At 40.5% G+C, this 23,564-nt stretch overlaps 1 protein-coding gene across 2 annotated transcripts in view; it reads right to left on the bottom strand.

Annotated features, from left to right (window-relative positions):
- Positions 1 to 23,564, bottom strand: part of LOC144526208 (neuropilin-1a-like) — a 101,032-nt gene that overhangs the window by 66,686 nt on the left and 10,782 nt on the right. For both annotated transcript variants that reach the window (XM_078263506.1, XM_078263505.1), the window contains exon 3: positions 7,636 to 7,817. In XM_078263506.1, the coding sequence (XP_078119632.1) occupies positions 7,636 to 7,817 (182 nt within the window). The remainder of the gene's footprint in view (positions 1 to 7,635; positions 7,818 to 23,564) is intronic.

Here is a 23,564-nt window from a genome sequence, read left to right as displayed (position 1 = left end):
TGTCTGGATAATAAAAAAACTAATACCACACCTTTTCTTTTGCTATCATGCAAGAGATAGATTGGACTGTGTGGTTGTATGAGCTACTTCTCTATAGTCAGGGTGTCAGCTACAGTAGATGGCAGTCGGCACGCCCCCCAGTTTGGAGAAGCAGGCAGGAGTACCGACACGGAAGCTAAGCAATGTCCTGCTACGGACGGGGGCCGTAGCTAAACACAGTTCACATCGGTTTAAGTGGATGCTATATTTAGATATTTTATATTTTCACCCATTTACGTTGCCCTCAAACAGCCCTTTGCGATGGGGAACTGAAGCCGTTATCCATGCTCTCTTTGAAGCCACCAGACTCCTTTGACAAAAACAGCAATTTAACCTCGCACAACACAGGAGTTGCTGCTCTACCGCTGCCTCCATTGGTTAGTTTTTTTAATTTATTTTTTGTTAGTTCCCCAACCCTTTTAAAATATCCAAGTCAATGACACAAACTTACAGATGGAGGCAGCGGTAGAGCAGCAACTCCGTGTTCTGCGAGGTAAAATGAGTCAAAGGAGTGTGGTGGCTTTGAAGAGAGCAATATAATGGCTTCAGTTCCCCGTCAAATCAAACTATCTGACGGTGAAAATATTCTAAATATAGTATCCATTTAAACTAATATCGTTGTCTAAAATAGGGATCGACCGATACTGTTTGTTTTTCAAGGCCGGTTTTAAGCTATTATTTAATGAATTAGAAACGTTCATCATAATCCCCAGTAACAGAGAGTCAGATAGTGTTGTGGGGGGGCATTAAGTCAGACTGGTGAGTGAAACTGAAGCAGAGGGACAGACCCAGAGCTGTAGCCGAGTTAAAGTAGAACACTTTTTAATTCATTAACTTTATCAGTTATCAGGTAAATAAAACGCTGATACAGATAATCTGCAAACTGCCAAAAAAAACAGCCTGATAATCAGCCAGGGTTGATAATCAGTCTATCCCTTTAATGTGAGACCTGAACCTCATGGGCAACTTTAGGTGGTTTTTCGAGCCCATCCCCAGCTGATTCTTTTTAGAGCTTGTGGATGAAAGCAACAGAGCACCTTTTGATCTGAGGACAAGCAAGTAAACATCTAAAAAGTGGAATAAATGGCTGACTTCATAAAAAACCACTCCATCAACAATGTTGTAAACTAGAAAGCAATTAGAGCCTGCACTCCTTCAACCAGACTTATAATTTTGGCCCTGTGGCTAAACTGTCCAGCAAATTATTATTAATTTTATCTGTAAAAAAAAAAGCTACAAAATGAAGCAAAAAAATTGCTTTCTCTCTGTTTAAATGTCCCAAAATGTCAAAGTTGCCCCTCAAAAATCATTAAGCGAGCCAATACGTGACTGTGTGTTTGCATCAGAGGCAATTTCTTTAAGACTGCAAGGGAGGCTCAGCTTCCTCTAAAATGTCAAAAAATGTATGGTCAAATATGTACTATTGTGTTAACATGTTATTGACTAAAAATGCGTTAGAATACGTTCATCTCGAAGACGAGTTTGTTCAGAATCAGCTGACTCGATTTCCTTCTCATACATTCCCGTAGCGTCACAGTGCATTTCCCTGTTGAAGCCTGGCGTCCGTTGACTTCAATGGGGCTGATTTGAACAGTGTTTAGAAACTAGACGGTCATTGGATAAATGCTGCGATTATGTCCCGCCCACAGACACTCAGCGTCTCTGGGGGTTAATGGAGCAGTGGGCTGGCCTGGACGCTGGGCTTCTGCGTGATGATTGGAGGGTCTGTCAAAAGACTGCGTCTCCTTTTGATTGACAGCAATTTTGTACTACAAAAAGTCTATACAAGCTCAGTCCCAATGTGGATATTGCAAGTGTTGTTGAAAGACGAACTGCTGCAACCTATTTCTTGGTATTATATATATTATTATAAAAAATTTTACAATTTTTATGATGTAGGCCGAAAACGAGCTTCCCCTCTTTGAAAGCCCAGCAGCCGCCACTGGTTTGCATATAAGAAGGTGTTCAAAGACGCTGCATACATAGTTACCCTACTAGTGTGTTCAAGCGTATCTGTTATTATGTCACGTCACTATCGCAATGTGTTCTTTACTCAAACAGCATGTTACATCGCTCTCATCTCTCATTCTCTGCCCATCCATCTTTCTGTCTTTTATCTTTTTTTATCAACGACCCTTCAATCAACTGTGGCTCAAAGTAGGAAAGACACCCCCCCGCCCACTTTTCGACTTAACCACTGAGACATGTGTTTTTGGTTTAAAAACCTGCAATAAAACGAGAGAGTCGGTGCAAATATAGTTCCAGGACGCTGAAGAGGGCTCACATGGCTATCATCTATAAATGTTCTGTGGTCAGCAGAGGGTGGAGTTATGGTTATGGTTATGAGAGGCGGATGTGCCAGAGCTTTACAGCCCGATGCTCATTAGTCCGGAGATTTACCCACTATTGCACCGCGCTATCTTTAAGGCCAAATAGAACTTGTCATCTGAGCGAGGGTTGCAGCTCTTTGTGGCTGCGTTCTAGGATTTTCTCATCCTAATGATAGACGTGGAGGAGAGAGACCAAAACAAGGGAGGAGAGGTAAAACAGGACTTTATTATATTGCCTCTAAAGTCAGAACAAGCTTTAAAAAAATCATCCACCATGTGACTGACACTAACTCCTCAGGTACTTTAAATTCCACAATTCTAAGAAATAGACCTTTTTCACGGCAGACATGTTGACATGTCATAGTAGGAAAAGCACAGGTTTATTCAAAACCATTAATGATGGCTGCATACCAGGACATAGGCCCTGGTATGGTGCATGCTGACTCACTGAAATATCTCACTGGGACACTTGATGGAATTGAGCCATCGTTAAGGTTATCAATCAGCTGTGCTTTTCCTACTATGATATCTGCTGTGAAAAAGGTCCATACAGAGGACGTGATGTCAGTGTCCTCAGTGCTAGCTACACACATGAAAAGAATGTGTGTACGGACATTTCTGTTAATCCAAAAATTGAAATATGGAAAAAAGACCTGTGCAAAATCATTACAGAAAATGTCTTCATATTGACACAGTTTATCAGCTCGTATTTCTATGGACTTTCCTAACTGTGTATATCTCTGGTGGTCACGGTTATATGTTGGTACAGCGTACCTGTATGACAACTGTGTCTCTGTGAAAGTTGTGTCTCTGTCTTCCATGTTAGAATGGAAACAAGTTATGTATTTCATTGTATTGAGTCTATCCTCGGCAAATTTAATATAATATGTATTTGTTGTAATGTATGTATGTCCATTTATAGGCTAGACTTTATAATGTTAAATAAAAAAAAATCTAATACAAGAAACCACTGTTAAAATGTTGGTAATTGTGTTACAAATTGCCTGGTTGCTTTTTGTTTCTTCATTGATTCAAATTAATAGCAGTGCCCACTGATTGATTTCTTCTAATCATTTTACTTTGCTTTTTTTGTAGGATGTCTTCGCCCCCCCCCACGATCATAATTACTTTACTTTTATTATATTGGGTTTTGTTTTGTTATATATGCAAACTTAGAAATGACATATACAAATTGTATGTCTAAAATATCACATATATTTTGATACATCACAGATTACTATTTTATTGCACTATTAGATGTAAAAAAATATTCTGAGATCAGTGGACAAAAACAGGCAGAGAGAGAGACAAAGAGGGGAGTCCGAACAGAACAAAGTAAAAAGCCTGTTTGTAAGCAGAGCAGCAGCTCCACTTAGCAGCCAGTTTCAATATGCTGCTCCGACTCTAATGGCTTTTAAATGTGGCGAGAAGGAAGGCAGCAACATGGCAGGGGGATTACCTGAGTGAGTACAAGTGCTGTTTTTAACTTGTTAGAGGGTAGAGGACCCATATTGAGGCCAACACATACACATCCCGCCCCCCCCCCCCCCACACACACACACACCACACACACACACACACACACACACACACACACACACACACACACACACACTGGCTGTCCTAGTTTTGAAGCCCCTCTTCTGTGCCAGAGCATCCATCTCATCTGCGGGTCACCCCTGCTGCCTCCAAGGACAAACAGCCCATTAGCTAAATGAGCCTGGGGTCCCGTGCACCTGTCTGCTGCGCACACACACACACACACACACACACACACACACACACACACACACACACACACACACACTCACAATTGCGACAGATACTGTACAGGCATGTAGCAACATAAGACAAACAAAAGACAAGAAGATATTGTGTAGACACACAAAAAGGGTCGATAACACGCACACACACACACACACACACACACACACACTGAATTGCAACAACAGACAGATACTGTATAGGCACGTAGCAACATAAGACAAACAAAAGACAAGAAGATATTGTGTAGACACACAAAAAGGGTCGATCACACGCACACACACACACACACACACACACACACACACACACACACACACACACACACACTGAATTGCAACAACAGACAGATACTGTATAGGCACGTAGCAACATAAGACAAACAAAAGACAAGAAGATATTGTGTAAACACACAAAAAGGGTCGAGCACACACACACACACACACACACACACACACACACACACACACACACACACACACACACACACACACATTCTGAAGTGTCTGTCCTGCAGCTAAACAGACAGCGGCCGGACGTGCTCAACAACAACAGGAAAACAGTTGCTCTGTTTCTGTGACAAACACAAGGAGGGACCGCAGTAGCAGCGTGCAGACGCAGACACACACACACACACACACACACACACACACACACACACACACACAGTGCGTCTCACTATCTTTGTGGGGACCCGTCATTGACATAATGCATTCCCTAGCCCCTTACCCTAACCTTAACCATCCCAACTAAATGCCTAACCTTAACCCTTACCCTCACCCTAACCAGAACCTCATTCTAACCCTAATCCTAAAACCAAGTCTTAACCCTCAAACAGACCTTTAAACTTGTGGGGTCCAGCATTTTGGCCCCACAAAGCTGTCTGGACCCCACAAGTATACTGTATTCCTGGATTTTGGACCCCACAAATACAGTTAAACAAGAACACACATACACACACACACACACACACACACACACACACACACACACACACACACACACACACACACACACACACACACACACACACACACACACACACACTCACCTGACATGTTCATACCTTGCAGGTTCAGACCAGCAGACCTGACAACATGAGGGAATCAAACTCTCTCATTTTATTCATCCACTAACTGCTTTACAGTAAAACTAGAGAGTCAGAGCAATGGTCCACTTAGAAAAAGTGGGACCTTTTCTGAAAGTAAACAGCACGGTGACCCAGACAGTACTATTAATGTACTATAAATCCTGATTTGATCATTATAACAGTGATCAAAGCTGAAAAACAAATCATCACACATCTATGTGGAAGCTATATCTTTAAAAATCCCAGCTGGAAGAAAATTCAGGACCAATGCTCTTTCTGAGCTGATAATACTAGGTGACCTACTTTTAAAGATTCATTATTCTGACTTTCTAATAACACCCATCATCACGTCATTCATCAGTCAAAGCTCCACTTTGCACCCTGAAATGAAAGATGAGAGATTTAGATTTGAAAGGTGTATCAGAAGAAGGGCCATACTCTGTAGTTTAGAGAGAACATTTGGCAGTGCAGAGCCTAAAGAAGCTCCAGTGTGAATTAGGTCCCTAACCAAACTCGGATCACTGTCTTACTGCTCATTTAAATACATAAAAAAAGACACTTGCCCATCCATTTTTCATTTTACAATGCTTTCAACGTTAGTCCACCTGGGGATTCCTATTCCTGGATCCTGTGATTCTGTGAATGGTTTCTGCTCTCAGGGGTGCAAACAAATAAAAAAAGAAGACGAACCTCATGTAATTGCGTGTTCCCTTTTTATCTGATTTATCTCTAGTCCCTATTGGTGGAAACTGAAGTGGTCACAGGAGACTGTTTTGGCAGATACTCAAGTGGACCCAAGAGAGAAGAGCAAATACAAATGTAGGACACAGGAGCAAGGTTCCTTCCTCGACAGGCAGTGTTTATGTAGGTCCATCCTGTTTGCATCCTGCCCTGCTGGGACTCTCTGTTACTCCAATGGCATTCTGGGTCTTTGAGTTTATTTACCTTTTAGGCTTAGAGGTCAGTGTACTAAAGGTTCAGCTCAGGTTGTTTGAACAGCCCTGGACGTTAGTGTGGGAACACCTTGAACTATAGTCTCTGAAAGGTTATTTTAGGGTGTAAGAAAACATACATGTGCACACGTGTGCAGAATTGCATGTGGTATAAATAATTTCAATATTTAGACTGTGATTATTATTACATTTCTCAACATGCAGTTTTCATAGAGTGATATTACTTGGTTCACATTACGTCATATTTAATACCTCTGCTAAGGAGCTCATGTTTTCTGTTTGTTTGTTGGTTTGTCTGTCAGCAGGTCTGTCAACTACTGGCCTGATTTTCATAAAAAAGGGTGAAGCCAGGCCCAAGGAAGAGCACATTACATTTTGGAGCGGATCTGAATCACGGGGCGAATACACAAATTATTTTTAACTTTTTTTGTTAACATTGCGAGATAGAGCGTTTGTGCTGCATTCATGTGGTGACGGTAGAATGAGTTCCAGAATGGGAATGTTCCCACTGCATTAACATTGTGAGATAGCTCATGCCTTGGTGGAGGTCTGCCCTCTCTCCGAGTGTATTCATTATTTGTGTTTAAGTGTTCACCCTGTCCTGTAAGGGCGTTTTCACACCTAGACTCTAGTTTGTTTGCTCTGGTCCGAATCAGTTGACGAGTTTGTAAACTTGGACGGTTTCCCCTTGGTTCGCATCACGTTCTCACCACAAATGAACCGCTCCACAGTTCGACTGAAAGCGTACCAAGACTACCTCATCATGGAGGTCTCGGTACGCTTGTTTGGTCCGCTTTTGGAGTGCATCCGAGTGCGATTACTGCGTTCTCACCTGCCCAAATGAACCGCACCAGTGGGGCAAACCAACTCTAGTGCGATACCACCAAACTAAACGAGGCAGGTGTGAAAGCACCCTAAGATTCCCTACAGCTGTAGGAATAATTTTACAGTCGGTATGATCACCTGACTGCGTCTAATCTTACCCGTTAGACATCTTTTTAGTGATCAGTTATCTTGTACAATGCTAATACTCTGCAAATGACAACCAGGTTGTATGTCACCAGATTTCCCTTTAAGAGGACAGCATCAGTCATTTTGATTTGTTATCACCTTCTACTGTCCTTTAACAGTGTACCAGCCTCCTAAAATATGTAAAATGTGTTTAAAAGAAAGTATTTACTGCTGATTATTTTATCATTGTAGAAAGTCAATACATGCCATTGATCCAAAAGCTACAGAACAAACCTGTGGAAACCTGGCTAAACTACAATTGAATTAACATTGGCTGCTTCCCATGAGGCGATTCATCACATTCAGCGGAGTGTGTAGAAAACAGCAGAGCAATTGCAGCTCCGCTTCTGTTCTAGCTTAGGCTTTTCAGCTAATGCTGCTGTCTAATACAATCAGTGACAAACAAGGACATTTCAGCAGTGACATCAGGAAACCACAGACCACACACCTGTCTTGAAGACCTCGTAGCGCACAGAGAATCCCGCCCCGTGTGTCTCGTAGTCAGAGACGAACTTGATGAGGAGCTGGCTGCCGCTGGAGATGATCGGAGACGGTGCGATCTTCCCGCAAAACTTTCCCAACATGGTTGAGAGCTCGTCTCCGCCGTTGTAAACCTCCACGTAGTCGTACCTGTAGGAGGAGAGAGGAGATACAAGTTTAGGTTGTTGAAAAAAACACAAAGTGATAAATAAGATGGGCTGACCTTTGGATGAATATGAGCTCTTTTTTTTAAAGATAATTTTTTTGGGGCATTTGAGGCCTTTATTTATAGGACAGCTGAAGACATGAGAGAGAGGGGGGGGATGACATGTAACAAAGGGCCACAGGTCAGAGTCAAACCAGCGGCCGCTGCGTCAAGAAGCAAACCTCTGTGGGCGCGGCTCTACCAGGTGAGCTACCCAGGAGCCCATTAGCTCTCTTTTTAACATCAATGTTACAGATTATTGGGCGCTGGTGTTTTTTATGAGTCTTTGCTTGAATGCACACAGCTGTTGAACATGTGTATGACTAATTGTTGCGTCTGAGCCTAATTAATACGTCCAAAAACTCTGCATTTTATAGAGTCATTCCACTGATTTCACACAAGAAAGTCAATGTACTTCAAATGTTAAAAGAAAGCCGGTGTTACAGGCTGGAGGCATATAGGGTCTAACGAAAGACACTATCAAATTGCATTATGGGAAGTGTAGGATCAAACATTTTGGAGCTTGACCCGTACAAGAGGATCAAAATTAGAATACTTGGGCTGCTACTGCGTCGGTATTGATTACTTTGACTTCTTAGTGTAAACTGACTTATTTTGTGTCTGTCATATAAACATGTACCAGGAACACTAATAACTTTAAATAACTGTTTATAGCTATTCTTCGACGTAACCCCAATAGACTTTGTTACAAACTTCTAGTGAGGCTTAACAGACACACCCAAACTGTGAAACCACAACAAACGATATATCTGTTTTTGTCAGACATGTTTTGGACAATGAGTGCTTCCGGATTTCGACTGATTTGAGGCGTTTCTCCAAATACCAATCCGGTCAGCTGACCGGCTTTGTTTGCAATGTTTTGTCTTCTCGTCCTTATAGCTGAGGCTGCTGTGGGACTCTAAATCAAGACAGCTGTCTCGAGTGAACGATGGAAGATTTCCACGTTGCAGCAGCAAATCTGAGCATTCCACAGTGAAGAAGATTCTCAGATACAGCAGATGTATGGTGAATTATTCAATGGAAACATCTGCTCATCTACCTTCTTTTGCACGGTGAAAAGATCAATATCTAAAGTCATATTATCTAAGGTACATTTAATCGCAAAGAACAAGATCTATAGATCAGAGTGTAGGGAATGTGAGTGTAACTTCTATGTCTCCAGATTGTGTGCAAATTCCGAGAAAATCATATGTTTCTTTTCCCACAAGTAAGATATCCGACCACATGTTTGGTTCCATATATCGATATGTTCTTTTGCATGCATGCATGTTCAGGCTGATAAGAAGAACACTTCAGTCTCAACTGGGGCTGCTAGATTATGGAAAAAATCCTGATTATCTTGGTCAGTGTTGAAATCAGGATTATTTAACACGTATACTCATTGACTTTTGAAAAGATGTTGCATTTATTAAACTTAAAAAACAATGCAATAAGTTAAACAAACCAACAGAGAACATACTTTGAACTGTGATATTTCCCTTCATACTTTTCCCGTTTGAACTTTTTTTCTTATTCAGAACACAAGACCAAGGAAGAGTTCACTTGCAAAACGTAATGTGCGAAATAATCGTTTTTCTTGATTACTCTGTTTTTACCCCAGGTGCCTTAGAGTGCTGTCAATCTGACAATTGTGACTTCCATTGGATCAGAGTACCGTCACTTGGCTGCCTGTTCTGCCAATCTCCCCAGCCCTTATCACATGACCAATTCATGTTTCTATGACAACGATCCAAAATTCTGATACCATGGAACCAGCACTGGAATTGGTTTTAAAGAAGTGGCAGACTGAGCCTATAGAAATGTGTATTGTATTCGGACATACAATTTGTTTAAAATGAAAACAAGTGAAACTAATTATGAATGTGATGTTTTTTTTAGCAGAATAACATTATGTTGTTCTATCCTATCCTACATTTCCTATATTTCTAAGCAGATTTCCAATGCTGTATTCTGATAAAATGTTCAGGGTCCATCTTTAAGGGTTGTTGAAAGTTAATCTGGAAAATGTAGGAAATTACTGAAGTAGCAGCTGACATGGCATGCTAAAGGGATATTTTCAAAAAAATGCACTTGAATAATAAAGATATGTGTTTTAGCCACAGAATAAAAAAGAAAAAAAGATTTTAGACACATGACATGACTTTTCCAGTCATGATAATTTCATGCTGACTTCTGTAACATCACTGTTATCTGGGAAATGCACTTCCCTGTATACTTATAGCTTTTCCCTACACACTACAGAATGTTTTTAGGACTTTGCATACCAGGTCACACGTACGAGACATGTTTGATATCATCAGGACGGTTCAAATCAGACTGCAAATATTCCCAACAGATCATCTGTGCTGCCCATCAGTTCTGAGCCAGCCTCAGATTTTCCCCTCTGACCGACAGGATGGGAAAACCCAGTGGATGTAGTCTCTGATGCCTCAGACATTAAGACTGGAACATCTTGGGCGGAACATGTGACTTTTTACAGTCTTCACATAGCTGTTTCTAAGTGTTTTGCTGGCATACTTTTACCATGATTTTCATAGCCGACATTCTCCTTGTTTACACATTTGTCTTTTATTATTACCATACTGTCTCAAAGCCGTTTGTGACTGTTTCGATAAGTGCTATACAAGTGAAACATATTATAGAGAACATGTTATGTGATATAAAAAGCATCTTCCTCTTGCAGTCAGCTGTGGAAACAACTTGGCCTGGTGAGTATCTAAGAGCTGAAAACAGAGAGCCTGGGCCTGTGTGCCCATATCAGCTGTGCTGTCCTTGAGCAAGACAGAAAATCCATACCAGCTTTGGGGTCTCTGTGTTAGAGCTGACCTCTGACCTCTCTGACAAGACAACAGAGAGTTTTCCTATAAGGAAGCTGGGTAGAGTATCAAAATATTCCTTCGGCATGGCGGCTTGCTGATCAGCAGTAAAAGCTCTAATGTAGGAATGTGTGGAATGCATTTCTAATGAGACCCTTCCATACAGCAATACACTCTGCAGTCAGCTTCACCAACAAGGCCCTGGACCCCCACTGACACTGACTCTTTTTTCTTATGCAGCAGTTTATTTTGTATGTACATATATTTGTTTCTGTATTTATGTTTTATTTCATATAAATGTTTAAAGCTTTATTGCGTTTCTTTTGATATTAACGAACGTCTGTTACATCCAAGCCATTGCCGAATGAGTTTCTACAAAGCTGACTAAGACTATCGGCTCCACACAACTCTCTCTGGATTTCTCAGTGTGACTATGTTCAGAAGATTGTAGCGTCCGGTGACTTTCCCACGCAGAAACTCCAGTGAAGATAATGACCTCTTCTGAAGAGTCCATCATGTTTTTTGAATCCTCCGTGTCTCCTTGGCTACTAGCAGCTTTGTTTGTTTATGTATGCACCATTCACAAAAAAAAAATTCCACATAAGTGTACTTATTGTGGCAATTAAACCTATTTCTGATTCTGATTCTTAAAAACAAGCCTCTTGAAAGCCAGATGTGTTCCCACATGGTGAGAAACCAAGGTTTGGACCCAAGTTCACACAGTCAGCTTGTCTCAGGCTCAAGGAATTCCTCTGTTGACTGCTGGTTTTTCCTCTTGGCTAACAGCGTTAGCATGCAGACAGACAGCTTGTTAGGTGGAGCTTTTCAAAGAACCCCTTCATGAGCTGGACGTGGGAAATTTGTTTTTCTCTCTCTTGAATCTCTCACAGTCATCTTGATTAAATGGTGTGTCTAAAATGCTGGACACATGGAGAACAGGTAGACGGACAGAGCTACTGTATGTCTCAAATATGTGTCTGATTATTTCTTTAATTTTGTTTTGTAAATCGATGATTCTTTAACTTGAACTTTAAGGTTTCTAAGGTGGAGGAGGTGGACAGGTGGAGGGCGTCGGAGGTGTCACAATCCTAAAGTCTTTGAATGCGTTTTGAAATCTTTTTCGCACGTATAGACTACATTTAAAAAAGGTTTCATCCTCACACGCTTAATTTCTAAATGGAAAAATAGCTTTTAAAAAAAGACAAATAATTGATTTCGTATTTCTTACAGTGAAGACGCAGACAGGAAGTAGAGACAAGGGACATGCAATGAAGGTCCTCGGCCTGAATCGAAGCAGGGACATTGCTGTGATATGGTGTTCGTGAAGATGTCAGCAGAAACCAGCAAAAAGATGTCATCCTTTGAGAGAGACCAGATCAATGCAGTGTATCTAACACCATCATACAGGAGACGGTGCAGCTAGCAAACACAACTAAACAACTAAAATTGCATAGGTAACCAACAGCAGCTGCAAAAGCAGAGACCAAACCTACACAGATGAAGACACATTTTACTGTCCATACGTCCGGGGATAAACTATAATATTACTGCTGCAGCTACATCATCCGTAATCATTTATATCAAATGAGATTAATAAACAAAATACAAAAACACTGTAGGACATACGGTAATTCTGAGGCAACATAATGCATCCGAGGCGCTGACACCTCAGATGTTTAAATTGTGGTATTTGAGCTGGAAGTGTACAAAATGTGTTCTTTCTCTCCCCATCTCTGACTGTTTTGTTCTCTGTCTGTCAGTCTTATTCTCCATGTGTTCACAGAAAGCTTTACATGCCCGGTGAGAAATGGACTTAAGTGCTCACTTGTAAAGTCTTATAGAGCCGATGTTTATTGGATGGCATTTTTATTCATAGCATCAAACCTTCCTGCCGTGTCTTACAGAGGCTCATAAAATAAGAGCCATAGGCAGAGATACATGGTGTGTGTGTGTGTGTGTGTGTGTGTGTGTGTCTTGCATGCAGATGGCTTCATTCAGTCAGTCAGTCAGTCAGTCAGTCAGTGCAGCCAGTCCTGGAGGCAGTAGGTGTTTACAGAGACAGGCCGTTTAATGAAGTGGCTCTGTCGCTTCACACTCTGGTTAAGAGAGAGTCTCTCAGTCTCTCAGTCTGCAGCCTGCAGCCGGCTCTCCATCCCCTCACAACACTCATTAACCAAACTGGCTAGGTATGCCCTCCAAATGCAGCTGTCAGTAACAAATGCCTTGCCCAAGGGCAAAACAATCGCCATTCCATCTGGGGGCCCAACAGCAGATATTTAAATGTACATGTAATGCTATTAACTGGCACTCTTACCCACAGTCATGTATAGGAAAGTAAGTGCAAGTGGGCTAAATGTCAAACGTAATAAGCACCAGGAGCAGGAAGTGCAAGAGAAGGTTAGGAGATGTATAAAATCATTGTGGTATCTTGAAGAGGTGTTGGCTAAAGAAATCTGGAAGAAAATCTGGAAGAAAATGTGTGGCTTGGGGATCTCTATACCACCAACTGATACAAAATACACCAAATCAATACATTTATTCCATTGAAGCTTTTTATATTTATCACCGAGAAAACCACCCTTGTTTTTGGTTTTGCTAAACTGCTTGTTTTTAATTACTATTGACACCACATCATCTATAGTCCTGTTACATTTCATACCTGCCCTGGGACTACAGGTGGAAATTAGCAATTGTTGCTATAACCGGTCCCAAGACATATTCTCTTGTATTACAAGTTTAATGTTTATTTGTGCATTGCCCCCGTTTCAAATAAATCAATAAGACAATAAGATAAAACATAAGACTCAGTTACAATTACACTTTTATTTACTCACTAAAACAGCAACCTCTTCCATCCACAATAATCCAGATGGAAAAAGCTTTGATAAAATGCAGATATTCTCATCCAGGACACGCTCAATTGTTATTGTATGGCTTTCTTTGCACTGGGATTTGCCTCTCAGGCTATATGCCATGGCCATTGGTGGGGGACCTACCTTCATAACTTCTCCATCTGTTACTGCTAAAAAAAACTAGCTGCTAGAGTTTAACATCAATCAAAGATGAGGTTTTAAAGGACACAGTATTGACACCATAATCAATTCTTTTGTTAAAGATGCTAATGCAACACTATAAGTTCCATATCAAAAAAGAAAGTGTGATGAAGACTGTGCGATGCCGTAGAAAGCTCCAGAACAAGTGCGATAGAATCTTGACTTGAGACTGAATCAATATAACAATGATTGAAAATCACAGGTTAGCATTAGCAGCAATTTCCACAACGGCTGATTCAAAAATGAAAATTGTAACACCTACAGAAGTGAATCAGAGTGACAATTGAATAAAAAACCTTCTTACAGTCAGTAAGTGCAAAGCAAACTGACCAAAGCAGTGAGCACCTGTTAGCATATTGAACACAAATGGGTTTGTGGAAGATTATCTCTTTAAATAAATCAGATCCAGACGGAGAAGGGGCACTTTCACACAACCCTGCTTTCCTTCCCACCTCCTTCCAAAGCAACTGGAGTACTGAGCTAACCCTGCTCGTTCATACACTTCATTAATATGCTCGCCGTGTTGTGTTGTGGCTAACTTCTTAACACACATCTGGAAGGTATCACGGGAGCATTTATAGAGCGACGTTTGAGCCTCAGTATGACTATGACTAAGTTTGAACCTCCTGCAAAGCAAAGCTAAAGCTGGGAATGACTCAGTGTTTCTCCAGAGCAGCGTCACACCTCTCTCCCTCTGTCGTTCATTTCTTCCATCCGCGTCTCTTTCCCTTCATCTGGATCTGTCTGTACAAACACTGTCTGCTCTCCAACTTCCTCTCCAGACATTAAAAGATTCCTCCGAAAAACTTCTCTGTACACCATGTGGCTTTTTTTTTCAAAGGATACATTCCACTTTTGATACGCCCAATCCAAATTTTCAGGAGTTCAAATTTAATCAAGTATTGTAAAAAACTTCTTGGTATGCTCCACCCCCCCCTCCCTCCTATTTCAGAAGGAGGGAATAATGTTGAAATGCAGAGCGATGAAGTTGCCATCCTTAGGCATTGAGGCTCATGTGCGTAGACTTGAGAAGGATCTTTGATTTCTGAGGGTCTGGCACCTACACCTGAAGTCAACCATGAATACTTTAAATAGCTCCAGTGCTGCTTGCTGTCTTAGAATATGATCAATGTGAAGTCCCTTTGTCTTTACTCACTGAACAAAGAAACTGCACTAACTAAGAAAATGTAGTTATTATAAAATGTTTCCTGTTATTAGTCATTTATGATGCTCCCTGACAGAGCTTTCACACCAACAAAACAGCACATACAGTAGTTTGCACAGTGCATGCTAAAGCACATTTCATCTGGAATGTATCTTAAGATCCCACAAAGCAGTGTAATCAATCATGTACAGGTGCGATCCAAGCTTCATTTAAACCAAAGACTATGTAAAGTAACACAGTAAAGTTTTCTCACCTGTCCACATCATCTCAGATTCTTGCTTTGGACTCGTGTCGCTTTTTGAAACATTACTGAGACTTTTAAAGTGCACAGCAAACCAATTTCAGCTGCTGTCAGTGCTAGTATACAATTGGACAAACATGCTAAAGGTTAAAGGTCAGTATGTTTTGGGGTCAAAACAGAATTGAGCTGATCTGTGGGCTCAACACCGTCCAGAATATGGAAGTTAATGCCACATTGTGTATTCAAGACAACGGCATTTGCAGTTTTATATCTCTGAAACAAGTAGAAACACCCTCGACCTTTTTTTAATCACACAGGAGGACATTACCTTGACTTACATTAATTCCCAGGAGACATATGGGAACTTTGACCATAACCACTACATGTCTAACCCTAAACAAATGGTTTACCTTGTTGGCCAGTTTTTGTCTCCAACTGGGAAGTAAGTCCCAAAAATGTTTACTGTGTGAGCAGATTTATGTCCCCACAATGTCAGTAATACAAGTCCACACAAAGACACAAACACACACTGGAGAAGCTGTAGGCTGCCATGTGGGGAATATGTGAATTTTGTAATACATGAGTGTTTTTTGTGTTTTAGTGCCGCTAAACTCAGTATGACCAGTCGTTCTGAGCTCTGCTGGGAGGCTACAGATGGCACACGTTTGTGTGTTGCATCCGAATGTGTGAGCAGAACACACACTATGACGCCACCTGCCATCAAAAACACACACCAGTCCATCCCTTCCTGTTTCTCACCTCATTCACACGCACACATGTATATATATATAACTACTCACTTGTATTCAAGTTTGTACTTCTATGCTTGCAAGAATCTACTTTTCCCACATTAAGAGCCAATGTATGTGGTGCAGCCCCTATTCATTGTCTATGGGATACAATTTAACTGCTTCACAAAGCATCATGGGATAGCAGGCGGTGTGGGATTGACACAAGAAAAGGGAGCGGTCATGTTGTGAAAGAGGGTGAAATTCACCTTGAAGTTCTGTAGAGATTTGCTTAAAATGTTCCTCTTTGGCGTGACCCTTGGCTCCATGATTACAGGAAACAAATATGTGCTGCTTGGCACAAAATTATGCAAACGGTTGGAGAAACTGGCAGGCTTCTTATTTACACAATGATTGCTAATAAGCAATACTTGCTAGGCTGTGCAACTCAGTCTCCTCAAAATTAGGTTTATTTAATGCTTTTTTGTTTTCGCAATTATGTTGTGATTACGTCCCAACTGCATGCCTTGATTATGTTCACAAGCTACTTTTTTTGTGAGCGACAGAACTGTGCTACATTTTTGGACTTTGACACTGGAGAACAGGGTTAGCATCCTGTGTCCTGTGCGTGGTAGGATTCAGGTAACAAAAATACTTAGGTAAGGGTTAGGGAAAGTGGTGCCTTTAAGTGAAATGTTAATAATGTAAAACACATTGTATCCTGTGCTTTAATTCACTGCTGCAATATTTAACCAAGACTTTCCTTAACCAAGTGCTGAGTACCTTAACAAAACCATAAAAAAACCTTTTATTGTCAGAGCGTTGTATTGCAGGAGCTAATATAAACACAAATGAAATATGTTGCCAGTGTTAACAATTACTGATGCATTCAGTATCAACATTTTGGCTTGCCATTTTTGTTAATTACGAAATAACATTTCTCATTATGTTGATAAAAACATGGTCAGGGCATCATTTCATTTCCATTTAAACATATTTGCTTTTGCAAATGAATTCGATATAACCGTCATTTTAAGAGGTTGGCTTGTGTCAAGCAAAAAAGCCAGAATTGCGGTCCTGAAATCTTTGCAATCTCATTGGTCCTCACCAGTTCTTACCCCTAACCCTAACCTAAACCCAAGTCTAACCCTAATATCAAGTCTTTACAGTAAAATAGCCCTTAGATTAAGTCAGGACCAAAAATGTGCTCACTCTCAACATCAAAATAATGGTCCTCACAAAGATATACATACAAGAGCAAACACAAACTCATTAATGTTCACAGAACTACTCATTAGAGCTATGAGCATTCATTAAATGCCATTTTCTTATACACATACACACTCACAACACACACATTCATACTCAGAAATAATCAGTTTTACACGTGCCACCGGTCCACCCACACACATTACATTTATGGCCATGACTGTTTATCAGAGGCAATAAACACACATTTCAAAACAAACAGAAACATCCACACCTTGATTAAATGAAACATTATTAGGTAACCCCAGTATACTTCCTAAAAATGTAGAAAATGTTTTGAAGAGAATCCTATTAAAATGACTAAGATCACACACACACACACACACACACACACACACACACACAGAGCCACACAAACTCCTCTCCCCCCCAAAATAAATTGGGCCAAGCAGCCAAAGTATGAATATCCTCATCCTTCAACCTCGGCCGTGCAGATACAAAGCCACGGCTGCACAATCCTGCTGGGAAATTAAAACGGAGACGAGGAGGTGGAATTTGTTCTCATTTAGGAAGCCTTAATCTGACAGAGGAGGGAAGAAGAACACCATTTTCCCCTTTCTTTCTTAGACAGACTGTTTAGGGACCCTGAAGGATGAAATGAGATTTGGTGGAAACTCAGTGAGTTTAATGTGAAAAAGTTGAGAAGAACGAAAGTCAAAGCAGACATTTTAGAGGGGTGGTGGGGGGGTAAAGTAGTTTCTCTGAGGGTCAAGTATTGCAACTCTGTGTGTGAGTTTTGGATACATATAAAAGAAAAATCCAGGTGTAACTGTGACGCTTTACTTTTTACTACATCCGGAGTCTGTCTGGGTAACTTTAGACTTAAACACAGAAGGGCGTTTCTAAGTCTGAATTCAGAGAAAGGCTAAATGTCTCGGTCTCTACCTTAGAGATTTGGGAGGAAAAAGGCACTCTGTCAAGCGACACTCAATCCACGCCTCTCTAAAGTGAGTGAGGGGCAAAGTAATAAACACTGTGTCACTTCCACTGCACTTTGACATGTGTTAACCCTCGACAAGTTCATCTGCCTGGCCGACTATACATGCACCTCTCTTGTTCCTAAAAACATGCAACATTAATTAGCTAGCTCGATTCAAACACACATATAGAAAGCCCAGCAAGGATCGCTTTGTATTGGCAGTGAGAGAGTCGAGTTGACAGATGGATAGAAAGATAAAGAGCAAACAGTTTCCTGCCTTCATGTCAGAGAATGAAGTTATTAGGCAGAGATGCCTGCTGGTGCTGTGACTTAACGAGTTGCATTTGAGAAATAAACTAAGTTAAAGGAGGATAAGCACATTTGCCAAATGAGCTTTTCAGTCACGAAGACACCAAAAATGACTCTCCTGTTCACTGTGGATCACTGATCTTGGAGCTCCAGGCTAACACTTAGCAGCATGAGTGATGAAGAAGGCACTAACAACTAGATATTGCAACAGCGACTGGAACATATTTCAGTGTCATGTTAAAATTATAATTACTTAATTGAACAAAGATGTTCTTTTTTGGCTAACTAACCTGTTTTACATGGAGTGAATGTGTCTAGTATAGAAGACTGCACAGTGAAAGAATGAGCTTACTCATACAGTAGACTTAACCTGACTGTATGATATATTAAGCTTATATTGCACTTTTAACAAAAGTAAATCTCAGAAGCTACCTCACAAGGAACAGCTGCAACATCACATGCAATAATGCAGAAATCGGTAACACTTTACAATAAGGCACACAAAAGAATAGGTAGTTAATGATTAGTTTCTGTTTGTTTTTAATCACTACTCATACATTCTCTGTTATGATCAATTCTAACACCAGTAACATCTGGGCATGGGTGTGTGTGTGTGTGGGGGTTTAGGGGGACCTTGTATGTGAGTGAATGTGTATGTTGCACTGCAATGTCTTGTCTTCTGTACTTACCGAGGTCCCTCTCAAAAATGAGATGACACATCTCAAGAGGTATTCCACGTACAATAAAGAAATAAATAAAATATTACAATATTACCATATCCAAAATCTACAATATCACGATATCGATATAATATTGATACGTGTATGTATGTGTGTGTGTCTGTGTGTGTGTGTGTGTGTGTGTGTACCTACATGTCTCAATGGGAGGTCACCCTGGGGTGTTTCTACCCAGACAGATACAACACATTCCTCTACAAGCTGTGAAAGATAAAGGCTTTATTGTCCGCGCTGCTAATGAAAAGACATTTTTGGCTCCAACGGGGGCAAGTTTCCTGTCGTGCATCTAAAAGGACAAAGCCTCCCAGGCCACTCATCCTCCCCGGAGAAGGTCAAAACACAGTTTGCACCGCTGACCGACCTCTGACCCTCGTATCCCGCCGGTGACAAGTCCCAAGTGTGACACTGAATTTTCACGGGCCTCTTAAGTTCCCAAGAAGGCAGATTTGCAAATCAGATGAATGTGAAGTCACCTGTCATTTATATTTGATTACAAGAGTTTGTAATGGTGTCTTGTGACTTTTGGGACTCTGGGGAAAAAACATATAGGTCAGTTTTTTTTTACATACTTCACAGAGTAAGAAGTAGGTCAAGGCTTGTCTGTAAATCTATCTATCTATCTATCTATCTATCTATCTATCTATCTATCTATCTATATTAAAAACTGTAACTAAGCCAAAGACATGTTCAATTCCTATCATACGTCAATTTCGATATATATATATATATCGAAATTAATTGCATACATAATTAACGGTGCCTGAACCGATACTTTTTAAGAAAGTAAAAAAAGAAAAGAAAAAAAAGGGTACTAAACAACAGTTGGTGACATTAAAGAACGGCTTGTTTATTGCTAAGGCCATATGGTCAAAATTAAATAATTTAATAATAATGTATAACAATAACAATAACTTATTTCACTAGTAAACTGCTGTTGAACGACAAAAACAACAACCAGATAGGAACCAACAACCAGACATTTACAATAACTTCAAATGCACCACGAGGCTGTAGTTTACCAGTTTCATTGATATATATATATATATATATATATATATATGCAAATGTATGTAATATGCAAATAATATTATTATTAGGGCTGTCGAAAATCTGGTGCCACTGATATGTCTGCTCTTCTCTCTGCTGCTCTGAAACAGACGTTACAGGAAACACAAACACCGCTGCATGTGATGCTAGTTAACACTATACTCAACAGCAGCTAACGTTAGCCTACCGCTAGCTAGTTAACACTATACTCGACAGCAGCTAACGTTAGCCTACCGCTAGCTAGTTAACACTATACTCGACAGCAGCTAACGTTAGCCTACCGCTAGCTAGTTAACACTATACTCAACAGCAGCTAACGTTAGCCTACCGCTAGCTAGTTAACACTATACTCAACAGCAGCTAACGTTAGCCTACCGCTAGCTAGTTAACACTATACTCAACAGCAGCTAACGTTAGCCTACCGCTAGCTAGTTAACACTATACTCAACAGCAGCTAACGTTAGCCTACCGCTAGCTAGTTAACACTATACTCAACAGCAGCTAACGTTAGCCTACCGCTAGCTAGTTAACACTATACTCAACAGCAGTTAACGTTAGCCTACCGCTAGCTAGTAGCTGGATTAAACACGGTTAAAATGCTGACAGCTAACACTAAACGGTGTAAAGTGTGACTGTGTTTTACTGTAGAGGATTCAACACCGGGATGTAACAATCTGCAGCTGCCGTCGGAGAAACAACACAGACGGTGCATTCAATGAAACTGGTAAACTACAGACTCGTGGTGCATTTGAAGTTATTGTAAATGTCCTTTTCCTATCTGGTTGTTGTATTTGTAGTTCAACAGCAATTTACTAGTGAAATAAGTTCTTGTTATTGTTATACATTATTATTAAATCATTTAATTTTGACCATATGGCCTTAGCAATAAACAAGCTGTTCTTTGATGTCACCAACTGTTGTTTAGTACCCTTTTTTTTCTTTTTTTTCTTTTTTTACTTTCTTAAAAAGTATCGGTTCAGGTACCATTAATTATGTATGCGATTAATTTCGATTAATTAATCACAGAGTATGTCATTAATTAGATTACATTTTGTAATCGATTGACAGCCCTAATATATAAATATATATATATATATATATATATATATATATATATATATATATATATATATATGTTAGGCCATTTCTCCCACTTTCACAGCCAATTGGACAGGTTCTTCTGGTTTTCCCTGAGAGCTCTGCTGAGGTGTGAAAGCTGCTGTAGCTCCAGAAAACAGTCTGAATGTTACAACCAAGTGCTTCACAAACGTTGTAAAATAACATCATTGAAGGTGCCTGACATAAAAAAACAAACATAGAATGAACATAAAAACGCGGATAGAATGTCACTATTAATGGAAAATAAAACCCACTTGTAGCAGTAGCGCTAAGCCTACAACTGGTGGTCTATTAGTATAGTTTGGGCTGAAAGTAAACAATGCGTTCCATTTTCAATCCCCCACAGCTGCCTCGCCCACTATCACACTGCTCTTCAAGTGGCCTCTGTGCGACGTCTGTTGTTACAAAATATCAAGGGCTGAGGGGAAGTGAATGAGGGGGAAGTGAACGAGGGGAAGTGAAACTACTAACAAAACGCAGTCTAGGACTATAGAAACAGTGGAATTAAATCCATGTTTCTGAAGGATGCATGTAAAAAAGACTTGCAGTACAGGTGAAGCCTGATCAAATCCTCCAAACGTATTCAACCAACCAATCCAGCATTCCATCCGTTTACGCCTCTCTCATTTTCATGCTACCTCCAATGCTCACAGTGGATATCAATATGTTGAACTACAAACAAGATAACAGCCGAATTAGTTCGAAACAAGCTTTATCGTCACTATTAAATCCAACTGTTTACTCAGATAGATGCCCCCCTATCGTGCATAAGGGCGTGTCTGTTGCTTTTGGGACATCTGGAGTGTATCAGCGAGTGCATACTGTAAATCGCAGCTGTGTGTGTGTGTGTGTGTGTGTGTGTGTGTGTGTGTGTGTGTGTGTGTGCGTGTGACGTTGCTAGCTGGGTTTCCCTGTTTCTCCCCTCCTGCCAAACTCTCTCCTCGTTAATCTGCTCGTTAGGGATCTAATCTGACATGTGTTTTCATTTGTGTGTGAAACTGTGAGTGTGTTTATGTGCGACTCACTGATGAGCAGGGCATCCACGATAGGTCTGATTACATTTACAGCAAGTTGTTACTTGTGTGTGTGTGTGTGTGTGTGTGTGTGTGTGTGTGTGTGTGTGTGTGTGTGTGTGTGTGTGTGTGTGTGGGTGGGTGGGTGGGTGTGTATATAGCATATTCCAGTGTTATTTATCCTGCCTTTGTGCCTTATGTGTACATGTGTGTTCCATATGTGTGAGCCGGTTCATATGCGACGCAGAGTTTTTGTCTATAATTGTTTATAAAAGCTAATCCAAACTATGGACAGTTGCATAGGAGAAACAATAGCAGGATTCAAAGTTCAGCCTTTCTTCCATTAGACAAATATTTGCAGCTGAGAGATGAGAGTCGGCTGGTGAAAGTCAGCCAACGTTGGAACTCTGTTTTTACGCTGATCTATTAAATGGTGGAAACCAGGAATTTGGTATTTATTGACAGATCAACTGTGCAACATTATCAAATCAATGAAAAGGAGAAACACAAGGCTGTCAGTTTACTTGGACTATTGGAGCTTGGCTGTTGACTGCTGTCTCATACGCTAATACGTGATGCATGTAATCACAGTTTAAACAGCTGGAGGAATGGCTCAATTTTAGGTCAGGGAAGTTCAACACTTCCAGTTCAATCTCACATGTTTGGTTCAGGCTCTAATCAACATTCTGATGAAGCAAGCAGCTAGTTTCATTTAAAGTTCAAATAAACTCACTGTACGCTACAAAAGAGGTCATCTGGTGAACACAGTGGAGCATTTAGTAGCTGGAGACCCAGTTAGTTTTTATCAGAAGTTGACAGAGACCAAAACAGAGTTAAAAGTAGAGTTGTTATTGGACTTCCATTCAGCAGAAGTCGCCAGAGACTAGGGCTGCACAATAGTTCGTATCATTATCGCGATATCAAGTTGCGCAATAAACACACCGTGAAACGCTGCGACATGTCGCAATAGACTCTCAGAGATTTTTTGAGTTAGTTGAAAGAGAATATCAGTAGAAAATTGCACTTTAAAGTGTAACTGTTTAATGGTGCTTTTACAGAATTAGGATGGAAATGATTTCCTTTTGTTTTTTTTGGAATTCGACAAGCAATTTGTTGTATTTTAGCAGAAAACTGAGAGCAGCAGAAGGGCAGAACTGACTACAATTTAATATCTGTTTATTTATCACAAATAATATCTGTTCTCTCGATATTCGACGTTATCGCATATTTTTCTCATATCGTGCAGCCCTACCAG

The sequence above is a fragment of the Sander vitreus genome, chromosome 12 (genome assembly GCF_031162955.1).
Source record: "Sander vitreus isolate 19-12246 chromosome 12, sanVit1, whole genome shotgun sequence".
Lineage (NCBI taxonomy): Eukaryota > Metazoa > Chordata > Actinopteri > Perciformes > Percidae > Sander > Sander vitreus.
The sequence above is the reverse complement of the archived record's forward strand: the minus strand, read 5'-3'. Positions and strand labels throughout refer to the sequence as shown.